General features: G+C 44.5%; 1 protein-coding gene and 2 long non-coding RNA genes across 4 annotated transcripts in view; 1 reads left to right on the forward strand and 2 right to left on the reverse strand.

Moving 5' to 3' along the window:
• MED13L (mediator complex subunit 13L) overlaps nucleotides 1-23038 on the reverse strand; it is a 169146-nt gene extending 146108 nt beyond the window's left edge. For both annotated transcript variants that reach the window (XM_064393121.1, XM_064393120.1), the window contains exons 1-2: nucleotides 22263-23038; nucleotides 3043-3280 (exon numbers count right to left, since the gene is read on the reverse strand). In XM_064393121.1, the coding sequence (XP_064249191.1) occupies nucleotides 3043-3280; nucleotides 22263-22334 (310 nt within the window). In that variant the 5' untranslated portion in view covers nucleotides 22335-23038. The remainder of the gene's footprint in view (nucleotides 1-3042; nucleotides 3281-22262) is intronic.
• Nucleotides 19393-21530, forward strand: LOC135282901 (uncharacterized). Its single transcript, XR_010348884.1, has 3 exons — nucleotides 19393-19492; nucleotides 20630-21058; nucleotides 21242-21530. It is a non-coding gene; the product is annotated as an uncharacterized LOC135282901 (long non-coding RNA).
• Nucleotides 23039-24703: 1665 nt separating the features above from the next.
• LOC135282497 (uncharacterized) lies at nucleotides 24704-26351 on the reverse strand. Its single transcript, XR_010348630.1, has 3 exons — nucleotides 26283-26351; nucleotides 25595-25707; nucleotides 24704-24953 (listed from the first exon to the last, which is right to left on the reverse strand). It is a non-coding gene; the product is annotated as an uncharacterized LOC135282497 (long non-coding RNA).
• Between the last annotated feature and the right edge of the window lie 797 nt (nucleotides 26352-27148).

Here is a 27148-nt window from a genome sequence, read left to right on the forward strand (position 1 = left end):
ACCTCAATTTGGACTTTTCCTCTGTTTACTGAAAGCAGTAAATATCACACAGCACTATTGGAGTGACTCTTATCCAGAAAAAAAAAATAAAATTATAATTTAGACTTGAATTAATAAAACATAATATTTAAAAATTAAATTCTTTAAAATTTAATTATCACTAAAATATTTCACTTTCAAAGCACAAGTCCTAAGCAGGAAAAAAGAAATTCAAAACTTTATAAGAATTCATGACCTTACTAACAGGCATTATTCCCTATAGTCCCTATATCTCAGATGTCAATGTTTCAGATAGACTCTAGTCTTCCTCTTGGATTTGCAGCATCAAATTCCTGGGACTTTTGCTCCTGAGGATGTGAATACAGCACAAGAACAAAGTTCTGGCCATGGAACTCGAAGTCACAGAGACAATCCAACCTGCAGGAACAGCATTTAAGCCAAAGCAGTTCATTTCCTGAGCATGTTATACCAGAAAAAGGCATCGTGTTACCTGGCCCAGCTGACAGGCAAGGAAAACTCTGCTTCAGTAATTTTCCTATTTTCTGTTTGTATGCCCACATGGAAAAGCCCTTTATATTTTCAGGAAGCTAATTTCAAGTATCAAATAGCTCAGTATTGTGGCCTGTTTATAACAAAAAGCAGAATAAACTTGTTCCTTTTGCCTTCTGGCTGCATGAAGCAGTGAACACAAACTGTGTCCTTTGTCCTATCTCAAGGAATCAATGGACATAAATGCCTTGTTCTGGCAGAATTTGAGGCTCAATATTAGTCAATACTGATGTTTGAACTCTAAAATGTACTGAACAGAGCCCAACAGCTCTATCAGCGGAAAATGTACAACACTTACACAATTTACATCACTTTGAACTATATCTGATAAGTCACTACAAGTGTTTCAATGTGCTTTTAATACAGAACAAGGAAATCTATCCTTGTAGGATTTACACACATGACAACAAACGAGTTTCAGATTGAATTCCACTTAGAAGTTACTGCTCTGAAGGCTCCAGCCTGGATGCAGGAACACCTTGAGTGCTGTGTCCAGTTCTGAGCCCCTCAGCTCAGGAAGGACCTGGAGGGGCTGGAGCGTGTCCAGGGAAGGGAAGGGAGCTGGGAAGGGCCTGGAGCCCCAGGAGCAGCTGAGGGAGCTGGAAAGGGGCTCAGCCTGGAGAAAAGGAGGCTCAGGGGGGACCTTGTGGCTCTGCACAGCTCCTGACAGGAGGGGAGAGCTGGGGGGGTCAGGCTGTGCTCCCAGGGAACAGAGGCAGGAGGAGAGGAATGGCCTCAGGTGTGCCAGGGGAGTGCCAGGTTGGACACCAAGGAATTTCTGCATGAAGGGGTGTTAAACATTGGCTGGGGCTGCCAGGGAGGTGGTGGAGTTCCCATCCCTGGAGGTGTCCAAGGAACACCTGGATGTGACACTCAGTGCTCTGGCTGGACTCAATGACCTTGGAAGTCTTTTCTGAACTAAATAATTCTGTGATTCCACATAACTTTGAACCAGGCAAACAATGTGTGACAGTGCTGCTTTGCTATACTCTGCCCCATACTGCACCCAGCAGAAGCAGGTTCAGCTGTCCAGACATTTAAGTGGATTTCCATACCACCACCCCTGGAAGCAGCATCACATTGTTGTAACCAAGATGTCAGATATAAACAAGCTCCATCAATTTACAACACAAACAGAAGCATCACCTGCAACTCCCCTCAAATAAAAAGATACTTAAGTCCCGTCTACTGCATTTGAAATATTAAATAAACTATATTTCACTAAGAGAAAAGCATATATTATTAAAGCTTTGCTGGGTAAGTAGAAATATTACCCATTCCCTCATTCAAAACAGGTGCCTCATAAAAAATGAATGTCAGTGGAATGGCTCAGCACAGCACTTGTGAGCCATCTCTTTAATTATACATGATCACAGGGCTACCTGCATGGAACACACCCCAAGGTACCCAGGCCTCCATATCTGTGATTTCACAGGCTCTGGTGCCAAATAAACAATCTGGCAACCATCAAAGCAGGAAGTTCGGAACAGTTCTTAGAACAGAAATGAATATACCATAACCCAGGACTAAACAGTGCAGGGTACAGGTGGGAGATAAGGGACAACTCAAGCACACTTGATGAACAAAATAAACTGTGTACTTGAAACAAATTTTATCACCAAGTCACCAGAGGGTCTAAAGGCCACAAGCATAAAAAATTATTGCAAGAAGCCAGAACCTGATCCTTATGATTGACTTGGGCTTTTTTAACTACTGTTATTATTCTAGAACTAGTAAACTTCAGTTGTTTTCTTGCAAGGCACAAGGTGAAAATAGAGGTAAAATTCATCAGCCTGATAAAACACCTTTTAGTTCAGGCAAACTAAGACTTGTCATAGCAACAATACACCACTGAAAAGAAAATAATACACACTGGATATAGTCAAACCCAAACAGGATCACAACAGACACAGTAGGAGTAACTTTATCATGTTAAAGCTCCACATGCTGGTGACTCTGAGGACAATCCCAGTTACACAAAGCCTATAATCACCAACTTATCACTGTCACCTCTGACCTACCTGCTTCTTCCTGCCTCCTATTCCACTCACTTGTTGCAACTCGCCTTGGATCATGCTCAAATCCTGCAGCACGAGCAAGGAGCAAGTCCTGACCTCACAGATTTTACCTGGGGTGCCATGGAGTTCACCTAACTTAAGGAGAGGTGATTTATTCCATCAGCTACTACCTTACGGCAGAGCTGGGGTATTATTATTATCATTATTGTCATCATCCCTTGAAACTAGAATTTACTTTCAGAGGTTCCACAAAAATTCAAGTCATGATGCTGGCTACAGGTCTCCTGAGTTCAAGTTTCACTTTGCATTTTATCACACAGCAAAAAAAGTCAAACTTACAGGTTTTTTGTTTTCCTGTAGGTCTTAAAACATGAACTATGACAAAATCACATAAGGTAGCAAGTGAAAGCATTATAAAAAAACTGCTTTTTCACTGGCAAAAATGGAAGTAACTGAGAAGCAAAGAGTGGCTTACTGTGCAGCTCGCGGTGGATGACATCGACCAGGTTGGGCTCGTCCCCCCACCAGAATATCCAGAGCTCCTTGCAGTCGGGTTTGACGTCCCGGCGCCACACGCACAGCAGGTTGGCCTGCAGGCAGCGGATGAAGCTGAGCAGGATGGGATCATCCTGGGCTGGAGCTGAAATGATGGGCCCACAGTCCCCATGGCCTTCAAAGTTGTACCTACGCCATTTGATGCCTGTGAGTTCGGCCTTTGGGAAACACAAAAAGAAAAGAGTCACTGGATCACTTCATAATTTAGTTATGGTCATAGTTTGTTTTATTTTCATTGGTTAATTCCTCAATTCAAGTTCAAAAATCCTCCTATTCATATATTTTCCTTTATTGCCCTTCAAGGAAAAGAATTTAGAAACAGCACTGAATAAACCTGGCTTACCCCTGCCTTCAGCTTTTCACCACAACCTGACTCACTTCTATTAACTTCTACTCTATTCATTTCCAACAGCTTCATTCAACCTTATTGTCATCTTATTGTCACCTTACAAGTTACAAAGGAAAAAAATAAAAAAAAACAGGGAGAGGAAATAAGGCTCATTTCCTACAGGCTGCTTGGTGGCCACGTGAGCTTGGTGTCAGCCCAAAAGTTAGTCACTTGAAAGTCACAAAGTACCACAGTAATTAAGAAAACCAGTGACTTACTGGAAAAGCTGTAACAGTTTCACATTGTGACATTACAGGTTTAGTAAATGGGGTTTTTATTTTTATTTTGTCCAAATGAACAAAAGCAGAATATGGAAAGTTGCTATTTGCTGCCTCTCAACTAGACAGAATTCTCTTGTTAACCATCAAGGAAAAATGAAAAGAACATATTTGCTATCCAGACATTTGGAAAGGTTTTCTTTGGGCACTGAACAGCTTCCCCAGGGAATGGGCATGGCCCCAAGGCTGCCAGAGCTCTAGGAGTGTTTGAATGCTCTCCAGGATGCACAGGGTGGGATTGTTGGGGTGTCCTGGGCAGGGCCAGGAGTTGGATTCAATGATCCTGGTGGATCACTCCCAACACAGGGTGTTCTGTGATTCTGAGATTTTCCTCCACTCCCAGTTTGCCCCACCCTGCTGTAGCCTCCCCTTTCTCTCCCCTCTCCAGCAAGGGACAGGGAATACCCCCAGGAAAGTCTGCCTGTTATCAAACACAACTGGTGTGTGTATACCCTGCTCACAGTGGGCTTGTACTCTACTCTCTACCTGTTACCACATTCCTGCTGCTGCTACTCCCTCCACTGCTCCATTTCCAGTGTTCACACCTTCCCTTGGCTGCCCAGAAGCAGCTGGTGCTCAGCTCCCAAGTGCTCCTGCAGGAAGAGCCAGCTGGTCTGCCACAAGGAGTGCAAACACTCCAGGGCAGCAGCTACACATCTGACAAGAGAGGGCATTGCCAGGGACAAGGGAAAGACCCAGCACTGGAAACACTGACTGCAGGAATGAATTTTCACTACTAAATAAAACCAAAGACTTGCATATCATGTATTCCTCCCATCGTCATCACCTGTGTAATGACATTCAACTTCTCCAAAACCCAAATTCCCCATCACATACAAAAGGATTTCCTTTTTCAAGTCCACAAACTTAGTCCATTGACAAGTTTAAACTCTAAAAATTACTTCTGTCCACCACAGTAGGTGAAAGGAGCCTGCCTGGTTCAAGAGCTGGCTGGTGAACTGCTGAGGAGATGAAGGTGATGCTCATCATACCAACAACAGAGCAGAAAGCACAAGCATTTCTTGGATTTTGTAAAGACATTCTCTGAAACAGTTTCACCTCATTCCTGTATGCTGCCTGGCACAGGAGGGCTCTGGCCCATGGCTACAGCTCCTGGGACTCTGCCTCAAGGACTATTTCCCCAAACTCTGATTATCCAGATTGCCCATTTAATTGACCTCTGAAGAGGCCTCACCAGGCACATGGTCACTCAATACTGCACTGGGAAGGAGAAAAAGCCTATGGAACACTGAACAGCAAGGGAATTTGGTTTATTGTTTGCAGGCCCCTAAACCACCAGGCATCTTTAGCTCCACAAGGCAGGAGGGACTGCCATCCTACATCCTCCCTGCAGGACACCGGTCCTGGATTGTCCCAGCTGGAGGCTCCCTACAGCACTCAGCTCTTGCACTCAGACAAATGCTGATCAGCCACCCAAAGGGTTGGGAGCTATGGAGAAGGAAATGGGAAAAGATAATCCAGAGTGGCTGAGATACACAGCCATGTGCCACCTTCCTGGTATGACAAGGGCAGGGGAATGCAGGAGGAAGAGGCAAAATGGAAGAAGTAAAGTTATTTTTTCCATAGTAGGGTGCTAGAACACCTCATACACTAAATAACAGTTTAAGAAAAAGCACTCCTCCAAAACATGTACATCTGTTCTGCATGCATCCCCAGCTATAGCTTGGAAAAGGAATGGGCAGAGTTTCTGGAGCAGGACAATGAATGTAACTACAGACCACAAAACACCAAGAATTAATGCCAGCATAGGCAACCTGTGAAAAAATGATGTTAAATGTTTGTGCCATAACCAGCTAAGAACACATGCTAAGTCACAAAGATCATGGAACAGGAAGATGATGAAAACCAAAACAAAAAAACCCAGCTGAACAAAGGACGTTACCCAACAGCAGCACTCGCTCGATCCACACAGCAAAAGCCAGAGCTCAGCTGTTTCAAAGAGCAAAGAGGCTCCTGTGGCTTCCTGCCAGCTCAGAGGTATCACCCCAACATCCCCCCAGAGGAGGGATGAAACAGAGTCAAGGAAAGCACAGCGAAATCAGCAGAGCTGCACCCAGTTTAATTCTGCGCTAACTCCTGGAGTCTGTAATTCTGTGGACTGTGAGGAATGATAAACTACTAACCTGGATCACACCAGTGCCCACCCACACACACAGAGACTCCCAAAAAAAGGGAGAGATGAGTCCTGGGGCTTTGGACTCAGTAGCAGCATTAAATGAGCTCTCACACATCATTTCCCAGTTCGAGTTGCAGAGATGTGGTTCAGCACATGTATTGGGATATGTCTGTTTCTGTTTAAATTTTTAATAGGTAAGCATCAGTACTAATCCCTCAGAACTTCTGGATTGTGTCCTCATGTTAATTAAAACAGAATTCAAATAGAAATTTGAATCCAGAAGGGATACACAAGAGCAGACTACACCCAAAACACTTACACACATTCTACGCCTCTACTGATGTTCTGTGTAAAGTATTTAACACACTATAGGGAGAAGAGCTGCATCCACATGGGGATTTATTTACATTAATTTCTTTAAACAAACCAACAGCCCTGGTTTGAAGAGGCCTCCATCTGTAGCAGGGTTTGCACAGACAAGACAAGCAGTGGGCTGTGGTTCTGAGAACTGCTCTGAAGAGCCAAATGTGGTTTCATTTGTGCTTCACTGGCACTGAGCACAGGCTGATCCAACACAGCCTCGTCCTCCTCCTCAGCCCCAGCCACACATTTCCATGTCCCAGTCTGACACTGGATCTACTGCTCATGGAATCACTCAGTGAATGGGATCACTTCATCAAATTAAACAAGAGAAAGCAAGAGGAACACAAATATTTCCACACTTAGCACCCTGCAGCCAGGGAACCACTGAGCAGCCCCAGGGGAGGAGGGAGAGAGGAGTGGGATCTCCCCTGTCAGGGACAGCTCCAATCAGATAAAACAGAACCTTCAGTGCACCCAGACCGCTGCTCCTGCACACCTCAACCAACACAAGCAAGCCCTGTGCCAGAGCAGGCTTGGCCTGGGTGCCTTCCCTGCAGCCCTCAGCTGCTGCTCAGACATTCACACTGAGCTGGGCTGACTCAAACCCAGAAGAGCTGGATTAAACGACTTTTTCCTCTACTCAGATCAGTCCCCACACCTGATTCATTAAGCAGCCACAGAGATGCTTGTACCGGGAAGTCTGAGGACAGCAAAGCAGGTCAGGGAGGGCAGAGATGCTCTGATTAGTAAAACTGCTGGTTTGAAAGCAGCCTGAAACACTGAGACAGAAACCAAAATTGCCAACCTGAGGACAAAACTGTGAACATGCTGTTTAACTCACAACTGGCTAGAAATGAATGCAGAACAAAGCAGAACTCTTGCCAGGTGATGTAACTGACTGTTTCTTGCATCTCTTCCCATATGCATAGTTTTGGCTTATTGCAGTTGCTACAATGTCTTTAAAACTGCAAAGCCTCACCAAAAAACCAAGGAACTTACATATACTTATTATTATCCAACACTGTTAGCAAATCATGCATTAAATGAGATTTTTGCTTTGGTTTATAAAGGAACATGTGTTATGGAGGACTGTGCTGTGAAGGGTTTAACTGCTCAGATAAGTGGGGCTGTTTTGAAATGGAGTTTTTTTCTAAGCTCAACAACTGCACTTGGACACAGAATATTTGAGAGACGCCAGTTCTAAATGCACTGGGCCAAGCGTGTAAGGAAACAGAGAAATTGGATCTCTAACAGTAATACCCAAACCCTTCACTAACATCCAACTTCTTACAGAGTAATTCCCAAGACACAAGAAGATCTGTTTCTGATGTTTTCAAAACCAGCTGTCAGGGTAGAAGAGTGTGTTCAAATTCCACACAGGCATCCAAAACCACCCAAAACATCCCCAAGAAATAGGCATTAATGAAAACAGTGCAGTGCCAAAGTCTTTATTCAGATGCATAGCCTTAGAGTGATCACACAAAGTCCCTTGGAAAGGAACACAAACTCAGGTTTCAGCGACCATCATCACAGCCTGCAGAGTGAAACAGCCTCAAAAGAGCCGAGCTGAGAGTGTTCAAACCTCTGATCCCCCCTGCACACGCAGACAAACAGAGAGACACAGAAAGAAAATTAGCACTTTCTTTCACACCCTGCTGCCCTAAATACAGACACCTCCACATGTACCTGCCACAGCTCAGGGATCCAGGACACCATCCACGACTGTGAATTCCTAGGAGACAGAAAACCTAAGCTCTCATTCTTTTCCCCCTTCAGGCTTAAATCACGATAATGGGCAGGCTGGGAGGGTCTTCTGCTGATCTCATCGTGCTCCACTCAGATTGGCAGAGTTTAGGCTGCTAAAAATCACAATTCCCCAGTAACATTTCACAGTGCACAACTTGGTGCTGGCATGCTCCCAGCAACCCTGAAGATATAATTAGTGCTGGGTAGCCACTGTGACTGCTTTCCTCTTCTGCAGCCCTTGCAGATGGAACACAAACAAACCCATCTTCCACCTCCTCTTTTATTTCCCATCTCCACCAAATGCTTTTTGGCCTCTGTTTTATGGGAAATGGACAGGCCAACTCCAAATTAACTTCTCCAGATCACTTGAGTAATTCCACCCATTTTAATACACAAAGCTCCCTTGGAGAGATTATACAATAATATAGACACAACAGAAGGAGAAAGAGGAAGAGTATCAAAAGCTTGAGAAATTCTTGTATTTGGCCACATCAAGTGTAAAACAGCTATTTTTGAACCACTTTGTGCTTCTGTACATCAAAAACAATTACTGAAATTATAGAAATGTGTTATTTTCCCTGCTTCATATCATACACAAAAGTAAGAAAAACTAAGACAGAGTCAGGCTGCAGAGTGTAGAAAATCATCTGGTATTTTCAAAATAGGAAGGATACATTGGAAAGGAGATAAGATCATACCATGAATAAAAGAACCAGATATCAATCACACAGGCCCTCAGCTTCAACCCTGCTTCCTCAAAGACTTTCAACATGGCACATTTCAGATCATTTTATTTTTCACACTTCCCCAATTTGAAACAAAACAAAAACCAAATATAAAACTATTTCCCAGTCGCTTGCCTAAAAGGTGCCACTCAGACAAATTCAGGTCTGCCCAGTGCCTCAAATGTAGCTTTCTTTAATGATCTTTAAAATCCAATGCAAGCAATGTAAAAACCAAACCTCACCTCACCACTTCTACGAACACATTTCAGTTAAACAAAGGGAATATAAAAGCTTTCATCAAATGTCCCTCCAACCCAGGGGAAGATGTTAAACTGCCAAGAGTACCTTAAAACATTGTATTTACCAGCCTCTGAAGTTAGGCTCAGTCTAAACAATTCCTCTAATCTAGAATTTTGTTTGCTTCTACATAGGAAAGAAGTTGCTAAGTATCTTTAGTCTACAATTTATGCTTCAAATTGGAACATAAAACATGTAAATGCCATATATATGTTTGCCAGTTTTATTAGTGTCTCATCTTGAGAGCTTCATTCAAGTAAGTAGCTATTCTGAAGCCACCAGAGACTCATACTAAGGACTACTCACATGAGTGAAAATCTGCATAAGAAAGCCCTTAGTTCATAGTCCAAGAATTTAAACTGTAGTTAAAGGTGTCATGGGAATTACACCACCATTTTAATTAAATGCTGTAAGATCTTGCAGACAGACTCAAGATTAGCACCATCTGTTTTGGTTACAGTGTCTCATTTCACTACATCATCCTCACACAGCAACGAAATATCATTGCACACTCCACTCCAGCCATTTAAATACCAGATAAAAGTTATGTCATGTTGATACACTTCACTAGGAAGGAAGGACAAAAGGACGAGGACAGGAGGACTGAAAACTACTCTGTAACAAAGTGTGGCTTGTGGGGGAGGCAAACACCATCCCCTCTCGCAGTGAAATAAAGTATTAAGTAACATCTGCCTAAGTCCCTGTCAAGTGAATTGAAGGAATAGAGGAGATTGCTTAACTAAAAATTCATTTTCTTCACAGCTTTACAGACTTTGTACACCCTGAGAGAGGCTTTGATTCCCACAGCACAACTGAGCAGTGCCAGCACCTGTCCACAGACATTCCCCATCTTTTCTGCTGGGTCTGAAGATCTCTGGGGTTTGAAAATCCACAGCAGACTGACCATCTCAGCCCTGCAGTCTCCTGAAATCAGATCGTTCCCTGAACTACATATTAACATTCTCCTCTTCATGCTTTCCATTTTAAAAAAGCAAGGAATGGTTTGTGTTGCCTTCCCTCAGGGCTTATCCCTTCTGCCCCTTGAGAGGGAGGATCACACGGCAGGGCAGAGGCCTTGCATGCACTGAATGAGCTCCAAAAGGACATTTCTGTGAGGCCAAGTATTGCCATAACCGCACAAAGTCCTCCAAACTTACTCTGAAATCAAGAATAGACAAAAAATAGCACAACAAAAACTAGCTAATTCTGAAATGGGTGTCCCATGGCAGAAAAAACACCATGCCATGGTTTGTGCTTCAGTGCCCAGCACTCAGCCTCAGCCCTCTTAGTATGCAACTGAGCAGCAGCAGAATGACATGTTTGACTTTAATCCTCTCCCTGCATAAGCACACAGTCAAGTGGCTGGAAAAAAAGGGATAAAGGGCAGCCACTAACAAGCTTTTAAAAATGAAGGATGAAAAAATTACCTTTTTTTTGTTGTTATTCCTTGTCTCTTAAAACCAACATGAAAGTGAGCATGCCAGTGCATGCAGCACATGTGGCTGGAACAGCTTTCTGCTGGATAAATCCCTGCAATCCATGATGCCTCCTTCCCTCATGCCCCCTGGAACAGATTATCTAAATGCTCCTACTCCAGAGCTGTTTGTGACAAGCAACAGTGTCAGGGCATTTGTGTGTCATCTTTTACCTTTGCAAGTCTCAGAGAAGGATTTAGCTGTAACCAAAATCCTATTATCATATATCTCCCTGATGGACTTCTGTACCTGGGGACATCTGAGATCCCATATCACAGTATCTAAGACCAGCAAACCAAGGCATTTCTAAAAAAATAGATTTCACATTATTAAAAGCCACAAACTAGCAGCATGAGCTCTTATGCCTAAAAAGTAAACAGCACTGACAGAAATGAGGTATTTTTTCCTCTTTCTCCCCAGCGTGAGGGTGACTTTGCCCATGCGGGAGAGGAGGCAACCAGAAAGATTAATTGCTTCTTTCAGAGAAACAAAAATCAGACCCATCTCAAAAAGAATTTGAGGTGGCAACCAAGTACCATCTTTCCCAGTGGAAAATATAAAAGGACTCCAATACTAATGCTCAAATTTCAGCAGCTCTGGCAGATGCAGGAGTCACCAACAAAGGCTTTTTGAGTGGCAAGCATAAAAGAAAGAGCAATCTGGTAAAAGCACCCAAATTACTGATATGGATCCAAACCCTCACTGAATTTCAAGGTTAAATACTAAAGTAGATGACTACAATCAAGCACAGCAAAAGGAAAATGAGCACACACTGACACACTGAAAGAGAAAGTATCTTCTTCCAGTCCACTGCAAAAACAGGTTGGCAAAACAAAACCAAACGTGAGACATTCTTATGAAAGAAACAGAAGGTGACACAGAAATCGAGGCCATTACAATTCATCTGTAGCTCTGCAAATTCATCACAAATTGCAGCTCTTTCACAACATCAGAACCAGAAGAATTACAGGAATTGTCAAAAAATATATATTCCATACAGTTAAAAATACATACAGTTAAAAAATGCATACAGTTAAAATATAATCCAAGGATTAGGTCTGGTTGGTTTACAAGAGACAGAGGTTCTCTAGAGAACAGTTGCTGGTTTTCTTCCAGATATCAAATTAATTTAGCAGAACACAGACACAAACCAAAATGAGGTGGCTGAAATTTTTGTATCAGGATAAAAACTTATGTCCTAGTTTCGAATTTGTCTATAAAACATCTGCCTGGTTCAAGAAACCTCTCAACCAAATACACAGAGAGCCTGGGAGATAATTCAAGGGAAGTGCAGTTACATCCACTTCAGCAAATCCAGCAGGCCAAACAAACACTGCCCACCACTGAGACAGGGCATTTTGGTGGAATTGTGATTCCACAACGCTGTTCCATGCCTCTTCATTTAGCCAGGCACCAAGAGGTACCACGGAAATCTCATCAGCACACAAAGTACTCAGTGGTCACCCTCAGAGCTGCCATCCTCAGCCAGGGCCCTATGTCCTCCTATAAAGCAGCTATAGGCATTCAGGACTAATGGCAAAAATTCTTCAAAAATCATTTAAAAACAATAAAAAATTAAAGAGGAAATTTTTTATAAAAGACCTTTGAGTTATATCAACATCTTTCACCTTCAGTGAAGGCTTTGGTTAGCAATCTGCAGCCCTTAACCAACCCAGCAAATTCAGAACATGGTCCCACGCTGGTGCCTGGCTCAGCAGCTCCTCTCCACTGTCAAGGCTGTAACCCAGTCCATCAGAGACAGGACAGGATAATGGGATAAGCATGGCTAGAAGCCAAAGGGCTGAGACTCAGCCATCACTTGAAAAGATACTTTCAAGCCTAAAATATCCAAGACATAAACATAAGGAAATAGAAAGATGGCACCAGCACTGTCCCTGGTCAGTGTGGCAGTGAGACTCACCCAGGCACTTCCACACACGTGTCCTGCTGGCTCTGGCACAAACACAGCCACACAAAATGGGAAGCTGCTGTGCCAGAATCCCATCACCAGGAGTGAGAAAGGGAAACAGGAAAGCCAATCTGCACAACAAAACTGAATAGGCAGGAATCTGGGGTTCAGAGGATGCACAAACCCTACCTATGTCCAAACATTTACTCATGGCAGAAAAAAGTAGCAAGGCATGACTGGGTTTGCTTTGGTTTGGGTGTTATTACTGGGAAAAGGGGAAGAAGAGGACTTGATCTTGGAGCTCTTTTCCAACCTTAATAATTGTACATGGAATGAAGTTTACCTATGGCAAAGCTGCACATTTACCCCTGTAGGCTGTATGGAAGCACACAGTGCCTGGAAGCAAAAATGCCATCTCCAAGACAAAAGACAGAAGGAATTGAAGAAATTCTTTTCATATTACCAAACCCTGGGTTAAAGTAGTGACCCACCCCGCAGCTCAAGTCACAGACACTATTTTACAGAAAGGCATCTCTGAGTTCTCCATCACTTCAGACAGTTTCTTACACAAAAGAGAATCAATTATATTTTTAACTTCTGAGTAGATGGTTGAGAACAGATAATAAAATGGAAACTACCACTGCAAACTTCAATAGCACACAAAGAAAAAAAAAAGAAATAAAGATGTAACTTGCCAGCAGTCAGAGTATCCCTCCCTTGTTTACAGACAGGGTGAATGATGAGGTTTGCCTTCTTTCTTCAGAAAGAATCAGAACTGACTGCCTATTTTCCAAATTTAAAAGTCCCCTCTTGGATAAAGGTGGACTACAGAAAAGCAGTCCAACATATGAAAAAAAATTACAAAATCAAATCAGCAAGAAAACAAAAGAATCTTCTCTAATTCTTTCCAAATTTAACTTTCTTTTCTAGATTTTTTTTTTACTGAAAGAGGAAGGAAACGTCAAACATCAGAGTCATACAATGGACTATCAGCTGTTTCCCAAAGCAAGTAATCTGACATATGGGCAGAAAAAGCAGGGGGGAGGGTGGGCTGGAGGAAGTAACAACCCGAGCAGAGTAAACTTTGGCACAGTGAGTTAAAAAATGTGGTTCCCTTTCTTCCATTACACAAAAAGCTGCACTGAGGACTCAAAACATTCCCGTGCCCCACATCTGAGCAGCACAGCAGCTCCCACGGGTTCACAGCTGTGTCCATCCCTGCCCTGCCCAGCAAAGCTCGGTTTTAACCCGTGTCCATCCCTGCCCTGCCCAGCAAAGCTCAGTTTTAACCCATGTCCACCCCTGCCCTGCCCAGCAAAGCTCGGTTTTAACCCATGTCCATCCCTGCCCTGCCCAGCAAAGCTCGGTTTTAACCCGTGTCCATCCCTGCCCTGCCCAACTAAGCTCAGTTTTAACCCATGTCCATCCCTGCCCAGCAAAGCTCGGTTTTAACCCGTGTCCATCCCTGCCCTGCCCAGCAAAGCTCGGTTTTAACCCATGTCCATCCCTGCCCTGCACACTCTCTCCCTTCCCAAAGGGGCCCAGCCCAGCTCCTGCTCCAGGACAGAGCACAGGACCCCTTCCCCAGCCCTGGTTCTTCACCCCTGTCCTCATCACTGACACCCAGCAATGCCCAGCTCGTCAGGAGCAGCCAAAATCCCTCAGCCCTTCAAACCCCACCACCTGGAGAATCCTGGTGTATGAATCTTCTGTAATATGGAAAGCAGTAAATAAAGCCACTACATGACTGGTCATGTAGATTCACTTTGCCAGCTCTCTCACTGTCATTCCTGCAAAAACAAGAATCCAGCACCGCCTGCCAGAAGGGAATTATGGAAATTCACAGAGAGTTCCAGTCAAAATTTTATTAAAATACACATGGAAAATTAAATAACTAGAAACACTGGTCTAAAACTGAAAGCAGCTTTTTCAGAATAAAGTAATTTAACCAATTCACCTTTTCTCTCAGTAAAGAAATTACTTTTTTTATAAAAATACTTGACATGGCCACTACAAAATATTCCTGGAATCAATTTTGTGTCTCACCAGAGCCGCCTACAAATCCAGTAACATTGTAGACATACATGAAGTGAGACTCATAAAAGTCCAACACTAAGAGACTGCAGATATATTAAAGTAGGTTTGAAAATTTTTAAGTAAATCAGAGACTCCTGTAAGTGAAAAGTAAGGAGTCTATAATGTAAAAAACCAACACATTTTGAAACTTACATCTCATAGCTGTCAGCTACGAATGTATTGTTATCAAAAACTGGAAGTTTGCCAATGCTTGATCAATAGGTAAAGCAGAGTTTTCCTTTAAATTTTGCTTTCAATCCTCTGTTCTCACAAAATATTGTATTTTATGGGCAAATATGGAGTCATAAGAACAGGCAACCACAAGGCCCTGACCACAGCATAGCTCTTTTAAAGCTAAAAGATGAATGAAATAAAGTTTTACTGAACAAGCTTTAAATTTCCTTCTCTAAGACACGGATTGTGGTTACAAAGCCACTTTGATCTCCGTTCAATCCGCGCCACTGCCAAAACGTGGTGGGGAGAGAGGAATGAGGGGAACAGAGCTGCCTTGGGAGAGAGAAGGGGGGAAAGATTTGCACTAGGTCAGCTCCACACTCCGGGCTTAAATATCAATTTATAGAGCTATCTGGAGCCACCAAGGCATGGAAGATGAGTGAAGGGGGAGGAACAAAAATGTACGGTGGGAGGGGAACCCAATTTTTTTCCACTGTAATTATAATTTTTATAAACAAGAATACACTAAGCTGCAACACTGGCTGATGAAAGAAAGCTAAGGTGACTCACAAGAATGATACAGAAATACAAGTGTCACATCTTATTACTTTTGTAATAGAAACCTGGCCATTTTTCTCTATTTTCATAAGCTGATTAATTACATTCCTTAATATAGGGACAAGGTCATTGTGTATGTTTGAGCTCATCTGTGTTAGTCACACAAATGTAAATATTGCCTCAGGGCACCTTATACAACAGCACCACACAATAAAATTCCCCATCTCAAAGAAACAAAAGGGAGGATGCCACTAAAAGCTCCAGCCACACGTCCACATGCACTACTGCAATTCTGCTCATGGATTAAGCCACACATGGATCAATGAGAAATAACATATTTTTACAGATTAAGGTAGAAAGTGAGAGTCAGAATACATCAAAATTAATGAAAATTCACACACAAGCCAAATGAAAGACTGATTAAATCTTTTACACTTGTGAGTAAGGCAGCTCCTTACTACACGAGGAAATGCTGAGAACCCTCCCAATGTGAAAAGCTAAACTTCTTCCCTGGTATCAGAGCAGGTTCTGCTCATCCCTCGTTATCACCTGCAGTGCTGGGATCACACTAATGCACAGCTCTGTAACGAGCTGGGCCACAGGGGGAACCACAGAAGCTGTCATTGCCAGGATCCCAGTCCCCTTATCCTTGCCCTGTGTGCCCACTGCACTACTGTGGGCACAGGGAGCCCAACACCAGCCTTTAGCCATATTTTGAGGTCTGCAGAGCAGAATATTTTTATTAGCTAGTTTCTCTTCAAAACTACCAGTTGATGTCAGGGAACTCAAGGAAAGAGGATCTATTTTTAAAGCAATACTCTGAGCTCAAAATGAAAGCAGTGGAACAGCCTGGTCTGAGGAACAAAGATGCCCCCATGTAAACACACGCTCCTTATAAGCAAATCTTCTGGATTTGGGTTGGGATCTTCTGTTGGAAACACTTGTGCACTTTTAAAACTGGCAAGTTAATACTAAAACAAGCATGTTTTCAGTCAGAGCAGTATTTTTGCTTATTATTTGTGTTACTATGGCACCAACAAGATGCAAATGCCACCGTGACAGACTCTACACAACGAAGTACACGACTCACCCACAGAACAGTAAATGAACACACACAGGCTCCAAAGTTTTGTATAAACTGCACTTGTCAGCCTTAACAACAGTGGGAACAGCCCAACCACCTATCCAGTGTTACTGGGCTGTCCAGAGGATCCCACACAACCTCAGCAAAAGGGGTTTTGCAGGTCTGTGGACAGCAACTGTCACCTTCCACAGCTACCATGGAACAACTAGAAAAAACCAAAGGACATAAATTTATAATGAGATGATCCTGGCATACACTGGAGCCAGCACTCAAGGAAAAATAAAAGGCAGAGGGAGCTGGGTGTAACAGCAGAGAGACAATGAAGGAATGCAGCAAGGTGCCAACCATTCCAGCCACGGGATGCAAGAAAAAAATTTGTAGGTGCATCCCTGCTGCAATCAGAGCAAACCCAAGCCCTGAGAAAAGTGTGCTGCCACAACTAGGATGCCAAAGTGGGCTGGGGCAGGTGGGGAGGTGGGTGTAATTCCATAGAGACATCAAGGAAAGTGGAGACAGCAGGTGCATTCTCACTCAGTGAACAGGAAGCCTCAAACCAGCTCAGGTGTTCACCCCACCACAAAGTGCAACAGCCCCCCACCACTGATGGGGTTTGGTATTTAAAACAGTGCATCTGCATACACACAATCCTTTCATTTCTTCTGAGAACTAGAGAGATTAAAAAATTAAAACAAAATCTATAAAGATTCCTTCTTCATCTAATGACCAAAGTTATTCAAGTTAACACACTCAGTAAATATATCTCATATGAACCACACTTATTTCTTTCCACTGAAGATCAAAACCTTCAGTTTCTTTAGATTTTCTTCAAAAGAACTGCATTGTCCAGAAGGAAAATAATAGAAGAAAGGATTAAAAAGTTATATCTGTAGATCTTTCTTTATTCTTTCCTATGAGGAAGCGCTCTCAGAAGAAGGCAAAAAAATTCAAGATCAAATGAGTCAGGGTGGGGAGGGTGTTTAAGAACTGGGGTTATGATGTCAATTCTATATTAAAAATGTAGAAAAATAGAAAAATCTATTTTCAGAGAGTGTTACAGTAAATTAAAATTCCTGTTCCTAAGGTGGTTACCTAGGATATTTTTTAATACTTTGCCCTGATACTTGGGTATCAATTTTTTGTGCTGATGTTCCCAACAGCAGTCACAGAGCTGGACTCACAGTGCCACCATAATCAGGACAGAGTCTCCGGGGAAGGATTTCCAGCCCCAGGGCATGTGTACATTCACAAGATACTCAGGATTTCACAGAAACCTGACTCAAATATTTCTAAGTGATTAGCTTGGGGCACACTTAGTCTGAGCTGCAAATGTCACTCCTGCACCCCCCATTTTCTTTGGGAATATTCCCAAAAGGTTGGCTATTCAACAGATCCCTCAATACCCCTCCTGGAGCTGGGGATACTGGCTGAATGTCACTGTCCCAGTCTCTGCAAATCTGGGTCTGTTCTCTTCAAACCTTCTCCCTGGCACGTCCCATTAAACTGTCAAATACTCTGACAGGACATAATAAAAACCTACCACTGAAGTGATTTAAAACCTGAAATAATCTTTTATTAGCAAGAAGTGAACAAGCTTTCTAATGTCATCTCTCTACTTCTGTCTTGTTACCTAATAAAATTCAGGATAAAGATAACTAGAGAATCTAATACTTTTGCACAACTTGAGAGGTTAATTCCATTTCTTAATTATTTATGCATGTAAATTCACACCTACATAAAATTCCAAACAAGCAAGATAAACACTGTGCAGTGCTGAACATTCAGCATGCCAAAATCCCAGCCCACTGCTCGGAGCACTGCATTTATGAAAACACAACAAGCAAGGACTACTGGTTAATTCACTACTACTGAAGGCATTGAGCAATCAACATTTACTATGAAGTCCTTTAATGACAATTATGCAACACCAAGGAATAGCTCACAGCAGCCTCTGCAACCTTCACTTTCTGATGCCATGAAGAACCTTTAGGAGAATAAGCCAAATGCCACCTCAGGTTGCTTTAATTCCTTTTATTTTATTCTGGAAACATCAACAAAATTCACTGACCAAAAGGGACAACTTCTGTTCCTGGATGTGAACTGCAAAAAGCAACAGTAACGACAGCCTTCACTGTTTTCAACTTTGCCTTTTAAACAAGGGCAAACACAATTCCCACTGCCTGGACCCTTCTGGCAGCAGGTTTCTGTAGGAATGCACTTCTGCAAGAATGTGGGACATCTTCCATAGCAGCTTCTATAACCTGGTCTCACTTCCCCAGAACACAATCATGTCTTTTCCAGCATGAAGATTCCTACAGTACCAAATCTTTCTACCCCATGAAAGCTCCTCCAAATTTCAGGTCATTCCTGACACCTTTGACTGTACTCTTTCCAGCTCCAGTATATCCAATGTTATGCAACTTCACCTCAATTTCCCAAGACTGACTTGTGCCTTTGGATCCACCATGACAGCAAAGTTGGATAGTTGAGGAAACCTCTTCATGAAAGCCCTTGCTGTCATATGAGTAACCCTTACTCACAGGAAAAGTCAAATTAATTTCAGTAAGACTACTTTTATGATTAAGGATTATTCACAGGAAGACTGCTTGCCAGCTGAGGCTGAAGTTTTAATACAAAGCATATTACCTCAGAACATTTTGTCTCTAAATAGTTATTAGACAGCTCTTAATTAGTATTTAAATAAACAGACCCATACAATGGCTTATTAAATACTGTTTATCAAAACAGACATTGTTTTCAGAAGCACCAGCAGACATTTTGACTACAGCAAAAACAGAGGGTAAATATAATTTTTCCTACTGCTGTGCTAGGAACAGCAAATTCAGACAGAAAGTGTATTTTTAACAAGCAAGACTATTATACTTAGCAGATTAAACAAGTTATTATCTGAGGAATACTCTGATAACAAAGATGCAAGCCAGCCCTTCCATCACCTTACTGGGAAAGGCTCCACGCTTAGAGCAGGACTGGGGATGTCTGTGCAGGCTGGCTGGGGCTGTGCCTGCCAGAGCACACCAGCATTAACCCATTTTCCATGTGCTGCTGGAGAACACCACACACCCCCGGTGTTGCCAAGCGCTGCAATCCAGAGGGACATTCCATGGAACCCAGCCCTGCCAGCCCAGCACCTGCACAGTCAGAGGTAACTCCAAAACCTTCACTTCAGACCGTGCCCTCCCCTCAGGTGACACATTCTGAGCCCACACCACTGAGTGCCTCCACAGTGTCTGGACGTTACCAATAAAAGAGACTCAGTTACTAAAAGCTTTAAGAAATCACTTCCCATCAGAAGATTCAGAAGCAGCAAAGGCTCCTAACCTCCCCAGTGTGTCTACAGCTGACAGAAAAATAGAAATCATGAATTGTTAAACCAACCCAAATCCACCACAGCAAGCAGACAGAGCTGACAGAGCTCTGGCTTCTCCAGGGCAGGGAGACAGCATCCCTGCTTCCACAAAACAAATGTCTGTGGCAAGAAATATCATTAAACCATGAACAAACACTATCACGGTAGACTATAATTATCTCAGAACTGTAATTCTCCAGTCACGAACACTTCTTTATGATTCACACACAAAACAAAACCTGCAGTTGAAAAACCCCCAACTTCTAATAGCAGAATCAATTTTCAAAATATTTGTAATCTACCTCGCTGTTAAAGAACAAATGGATTCCCACCAGCTACTGGTTTAGATTTTGTTCTGTTACACTGAAAAAGTAAATGATTAGCAAAAGTTTCTCTAACTACTATTCCAGACTACTGTAGCTTTAACACTTCATAAATTTTGAAATGAATATGACAATCTGAGGTTAAAGGGTCAGTGGTGTTGGCCACATATTTTCAGTGTTTCAGATATTTTCAATATCTTTCTCTGCTACATAAATACCAAAAAAACCTAACACAATATAAAATAGATCTTCCTAATAGTTTTCATATAGGCTGTACTTTAAAAATACTACTACTTGAGTCCCCCTTTTTTTGTACAGCCAGAGTACAATAAAAACAGAGTTTCATACACAGCACCACATTAAGGCACAGATACCTCCCACAAAATTACATGGGAGATTAAAGGGTTGCACATTAAACTCATTATTATTAAAGCCACTTGCAAAAGAATTTCGTTTAACTTATTTCAGTGATATTACACACCCATTTAAAATTGAACATTTCCCTAGCCTAGTCAGGTGGGAGAAAAAAAAGCAACCAAACCACAATAACTATGAAATAGCTTCACTTTATAATTTATGCTAATCGCATGCCAACAATTATTTTTACCAGTGACAGATTTGCAGATTGCAACTGCAGGAGAAGTTCCGCCTCTCCAAACACACACTCCAGCCTGCATTAATGAACGGGGACTTCACAACTCTGCGAGGAGCAAACCCTCCACTGCCTCCCTTCTACAATCAGATACGATTGTTCCCTTCATGCTTCCCGATTTATTTTCCTCCCCGGCTAAGAGCAGCGTAGTCGAAATCACCATAACAATCCCCCAAATCACCCTTCCTGCATCTCGATACACAGAGCACTGCTACATATTTATAAATATTACTACATGCCTTCCGACAGAAGCACCGATACAAACTTACATAACGTAACAGTTCAACAAAAAGCCGAAGTAAGAAATGTATCATTCGCACAGAACAAGCTCTTGGGGCAGTTTCCCAGCAGTGGAAGACTACAGCTCTTGTTCCAGATTCTTAAAAGGTACGAGCAAAATATACACCAAACATATGTAGGTTTAAAAAAAAAAAACAAAAAAAACCCAAAAAACTCTGAGACAAAATAACAAATACACTACAATAAGTTAAAAAGCATAAAACAAAGAGCTTGATCATTTGCATTTCTAAGTAATTTCCTTTTTTTTCCCCCTCTCCTTATTTTCATAAGGCAGCTAAAAACAATCTCTTCCGTTCTATCAGAAGAACATATGCACCCACCTCCAATTCTGGCAGAGCTCTGCGGCGGGGAGGGGGCACCCACCACAACCCTTCCACACATACTACCCCCAAAGTTGCATCACAAGGTTTTAACTCCACCACACCACGCGCGGAACAAGTCCCTCCTCCCCTCCGACATTATCCCTGGAGCCCTGGAAGGCTCCCGATCCAGCAGCCCTCTCGATCACTCAGCTGCTGCCCAGCCAGAAGGGATAATGTTCCTGTTCGTGCCAGGTAAAATAAAGCAAAGTATTTCCAAATGACTTTGCCATTACACGCAAATTGTTTTCGTATTTTAAATTTAAATTGCCGATCTATAGCCAGCCAAAAGTGATACCATGATTTCTGCAACATTAAACCACGCAATCCACGTCGGAAGTTCCCAGTGAGATGGGCAGACAGCATCTATGCAAACAATCCGGCACGCTACTGTCAGCCGCTGTTGTTCTTCAGAGAAGAAAAAATTAAAAGGTTTGGGTTTTTTTTTTTAACCTCTTGCCCCCGAGCACGATGTGTGCAAAGAGGAGAGCAGGCTGTAACAGCAGCTGACACGCCGTCACAGGAGCCCAGAGCTAAGTCCGACAGTCGATCACACTACATGAGCGTTCGCTGCTGCTGAAATGGCGTTTGTCATTGTGAGAGGAGAGAAAACCCCCCGGTTCGGTGGCACAAAGCGCACAGGGCACGGGGTGCCAGGGGAGGCGGGGAGAGGAGCCTGTTTACCCAGGGAAGATGGTCGTGCAGGGGACACAGAGCCGTCCCCTCCCCGCTCGCCAGCTGCGAGCGCGATACACAGACCCGCAGCAAACCACGCTAAGGAGCAAAATAAACACGGGGACCGGGCCGGGGGAGGGGCCAGCGCAGGAGCAGCCCCGGGCCCTGCCTATAAACCCCCGGCAGCTGCTCCCGACCGGCAAACCCGGCGCGGAGCCACCCCCGGGCGCCCACCGCCGGCTCACTCACTCACTCACCAGCGAGAAGAGGTTGGAGTGACAGTCCTCCAGGCTGGCCCCGTTCGCCACCCAGTTCGCTGCCGCAGTCATGATCCTCGGCGAGCCGGGCCGCCACGGCGGGGCATGTCTGGGGGGACGGCCGGGGGGCGAGGGGCAAGGCGGGCGGCCCCCGGGGCGACCCCGTCACTGCCCGGGGCGGCCGCCGCGCTCCGGCCCCTCGGCCCCGCGGGGCCCCGCGGCCGGGAGGGGACGCGCCGAGGCCGGGGCGGGCGCGCTGCTCCTCGCTACCCGCCCCCGCGCCGATAATCCTCGAGCCGGGAGGCCCTTCTCCGGTGCAGGCGGGGGGGACGCGTCCCCCGCTCCTCCGGGCCGGGAGGAGAAGAGGAGGAAGGGGGGGCCCGGGGCCGCCCTTCCGCGTCCAGGTGCGGCCCCCCCCGCTCGGGGGTCGCGCGGAGGGCGGCGGGTCCGTGCGGGACGCGGGGCGGGCGAGGCCAGGGGGGGTCCCGGTCCCGGCCCCGTGCGGAGGCGTCGGCGGGCGGGGGGCGCTGTGTCCCCTCCCCGCCCCGCCCGGCCGCCCCTCGCTGCTGCCGCCGCTGGCTGTGCGTGGATGGTGTTTTCCTCCTCCTCCCGCTCCCGCCGCCGGCGCCGCCGCCTCGTCGGCGCTGCCCGCGGGGTGACGGCGGTGCGGGCGCGGCCCGGCCCGGGCAGGGAGCGCTGTCCGCCCGCGCTGTGCCGGCCGTGCCCGCAGCGGCCGCAGCTCCGCGCCCGCTCTGCCTCCTGCGCTCTGACAGCAATGGCGCCCGGGCCCGCACCGCGCCGCGCCATTGGTCCGCGCCGCACCACGTGATGCGGGCCCGGGGGCGGGGCCTCGGCGCCGGGGCGCCTCCCGCCGCCGCTGCGCTGCGCCCGCCGGCCGCTGGGGGCGCTCGGGAGCGCCGGGGGGCCGGGCCGGGATGGGCCCGAGGCGGGACGGGCCGGGCCCTGCCCCACGAGGGAGCTCGGGCTGCCCGGGGACCACCTGAAAGCCTCCAAGTACCGCGGGACATAAGATAACCAGTGTCTGAAAGAGTTTTACTTTGTGATGTTACAAGTTTACCAAAGGGGCTTTTTTTTTTTTTTTTTTTTTTTTTTTTTTTTTTTTTTTTTTACTAAATAAATAAAGAACGGGATAAGGAAAGTTACCATTTACTCTCCAGGAACCACACAGAATTCTCTTGTTACCCATCAAGGAAAAGCAAAAAGAACAAAAGTGCTGCCCAGACATTTGGGAAAGGTTTTCTTTTCCTTCGAGGCTGCCGGAGCTCCAGGTGCCCTCGGAAGGCCCGGGATGGGGCTTTGGGGTGGCCCTGGCAGGGACCATCCCGGTGGGTGCCTGCCGCCTCGGGGTGGCACAGGGACCCTCTGAGGGAAGTCGCTCGGGATGCCAGAATCACGATCCCAGCCACTCCGGGAGGGTTTCCCCAGCACCTGAGAGTGCTCAATGCAATTTTAAAAAGGCCTCAAAACTCGTCCGTGGTCGCTGCCGCATCAGAGCACGCCGAGCTCCCCTTCCCAGCCCTGGGGCCACCCCACACTCACCTGAAACAGCTTCGAAGACATTGGGTGATGTCAGTTATTTATAAAGGGAGTTCAAAAACACCTGAGTTAGATAAACAAATGAAATTCATTCCCAAAATAATCACGGTCTGGAGAAGAGACACAGATTATTCTGAGTTGCGAGGGGCCCACAAGGATCATGGATTCCAACTGAAGTCAGCACCATGCAAGAAAAAGATACTGGGTTTAAAAGAGATAATTAATCACAAATAATGTTTGTAATGACCCGTTGATTTGAACCAGTGGGAGCAGATTTAGGCTCACCTGCCTGAGTTTCTTCCTGGCTGGAGAGTTCCACAGATGGTAGAAAGCAAATATGGTGCTTAACAGGTGAAGATATTGAGCATTTCAGCTTAAACTTTAGTACAGAAATGCTGCACGTTTTCAATGATGTGATTCAGTGGAAAAAGTTCTTACTCTGTGCTCAATGGCAGCTTTCCTTATCATGATTTTAATCTCATTTAAGCGTCTTTTTTGCAATTTACTTTTCTTGGCAATAAATTAAGATTAGCATCTCTTGCAATGGCTGACTGGAGTTTGTTTGGATTTACCTCAGAGTAACAAATCTCTCCCACAAACAGGCATCACATTTACCTGAATTACGTACACAGAGTAAGAGACAGAATTTAAGCCAAAAGAAAATTTCCACGCAGCTCAGAGTTCTTACTCTGTGTGTGTTTCCTCTGACAAATCCATCATCCATTCAATCCCTTCCCTGCCCCATCGAGCAGGAATTCTGTCTTGCAAAGACTGGGCCTGTACTGTGAGGAAAAATGTTTTCAAATACAAATTATTCGCGTTCAGTTACAATTGCAATTTATTCAGTCCAAGTGTCACAGCCTTGAAACTGCTTGTTACGTCCTGGCACCCGCAATCAGGGAAGTACTTTGGCCCATGTTACTCCCCTTCCTTTTGGCACAAGTCTTATAAACAGAGAACACAATCTGACACTTGTAAATATGTCAAGCAATGTGTATTAACCAACCCCAAACCACATCCTTCCGCATTAAAATAGTACAGCTTTTGTAACTGCACTGCAGCACCACGCACCCATCCTCTTGCTACAGGGGGCCCGGGGACAACAAACCATTTGATGAAGTATCCATCCTGTTTCTGGAATAAAAACATCTATTACCATGAAAAAAATATTATTTTCTTATTATAGAAAATATTTTGGAACTGCAAATTGTGTTATTGCTTATCCAGATAAACACTGTGCAGGATTGGGCTCTGCAGAATTCCTGTTCCTTCCATATGCTGCCTAGCCCCCAAATGGTGTTTCCAGTCAGCACCATTCCTCTTATCTGGATCTTTCAAGTAGTGGTGACTTATTATGCTTTATTTTGTCAGGAAAATGTGGGGTCTAACAGATGATTCAGGTCCATTCTCGTGAGGAGAAATGTTAACATACTCATGCTGTGCTGCTTTGGCCACCTTCCAGTATTCTTATGAATGTTAAATACTTTATACATTAAAAATTGTGAAATCCTAGAATGGCCTGGGTCGGGAGGGGCCCTAAAGCCCATCCAGTGCCACCCTCTGCCATGGGCAGGGACATCTTCCACTGTCCCAGGCTGCTCTCAGCCCCATCCAACCTTGCCTTGGGCACTTCCAGGGATGGGGCAGCCACAGCTTCTCTGGGCACCCTGTGCCAGGGCCTCCCCATCCTCACCATAAGCAATTTCCTCCTCCCATCTAATCTAAATCTCCCCTCCTTTAGGTTTACTAAAAGTTATGTAATGTAATTAAATTACCTGTTTTGTGGCAATGTTCTGAAGTTGAGTAGCTGGTTCTTGCATTTTGGAATTGGTACTGGTCACACATTTTGACCACAGCCCTGCACTGCCAAGTCCATTTTGGCTTTAAACTAAAAAAAAGGTAAAATTTCTTTTCAAGTACCCTTTGCCAGGTACTTAATTTTATATTGCATTCAGTTATCACAGAGAAAGGAAATCATTACAGCCTAATCCTTCCCTTCCCAGTACCAAACTAGGGAAGTTCCCGTGTTGTCCCTGACAGCAGCACCATTTCAAACAGACACTGTTCCACTTACAGATATCACACACAAGTGACACTTCCTTGTGCATAATTACCTGAGATGGTATGTGGTGGAACGTGTTCCTCAACTCAGGGCATTCCAGTTTTATTCCCTGTTTTCTTTTACCTCTTCTCAAAAATCAATTAACATGAAGAGTAACACTGGGGCTTCTACTATACAAAATAACCATTTTTCCATAGTGGGAAGATACAGTCTTAACTAATTCTCTCAATGGATTAATTTGCAATTCCGAAGTTTAGCCACTGAAAATTCCCAAGCTCGTGGAGATCAGTTGGGTCAGTCTCAGCCTTCAGCACAAAGAGCTGGGAATGAGCCAGCCCTCACCTTGACAAAATTACTGCAAACAGTGATAGCCCAGCTTATTCCATTCTAGAACAACTTACCCAGAGCTCAGAGCAATGATGAAACCTGTTCTTCCAGGAGGATGGCTCAGCACTTCCATAGCCTTTGTTTTCACCAGCAGGTGCTGCTTAAACTTCAAACTAGACATGGGGGAAGACAAAGGTGTCACAGGAGGCTCCAGCAAAGATGGAATAGTGAACTGGGGCTTGGCTTTGCTTTGTCCCAAAGTCTGGCCCCTTGGCTGTACATCCAGTCCGTGGGAAGAGCGTTTCCTGGAGGAGCACAGCTGGCTGGAGCAGCAGGCTCAGACAGGGCTCTCCTGTCCCTGGGTGTAGAATTTGGTCCTTCTCACACCAGGAGCAGAACTGGAGTTCAGCCAAGCTTTGCCCATGTCAAAACTCAGCAGCACTGAAGATTCCATGACAAAGACAACTCATCTCCAGGTGAAACATATTTTTCCATGCATTTTAGCTGAACATTGTGGTTACTCCAATGGCTGCAGTGCCACTAAGGATTGTCTTGTGTCTTATTCAATCATGTGTTATTTTTACTGTTTTCTGTGTTTTCCTCCCCAGTAATGGAAAGAATAGGGAGGAGAGGATGATATGATACCCAAATTATGAATACCACATAAGCAAGTGATCTCCAACTGTTCTGTATAGCAAAAAGCAAAAAATAAACCAATTCTGTTTTCCCCTGCTCTTGGGTTGGTCTTAAATAAATCATACTCAATGAACGTGCTCATTGTCAAGGATTAAAAGTCACAGAATTTTAGAAGATTTTGCCCATAATTTTTGTAATCTCTTTTTGTATGTTCTCGTGGTACAACACAGCTGAGTATCCTCACTCCAGGAATGTTCTCAGTGGTCTCATTGTCCACTTTTTATGAGATTGCATAGAGTTCTTA

The sequence above is a fragment of the Passer domesticus genome, chromosome 17 (assembly GCF_036417665.1).
Source record: "Passer domesticus isolate bPasDom1 chromosome 17, bPasDom1.hap1, whole genome shotgun sequence".
Taxonomy (NCBI): Eukaryota; Metazoa; Chordata; class Aves; order Passeriformes; family Passeridae; genus Passer; species Passer domesticus.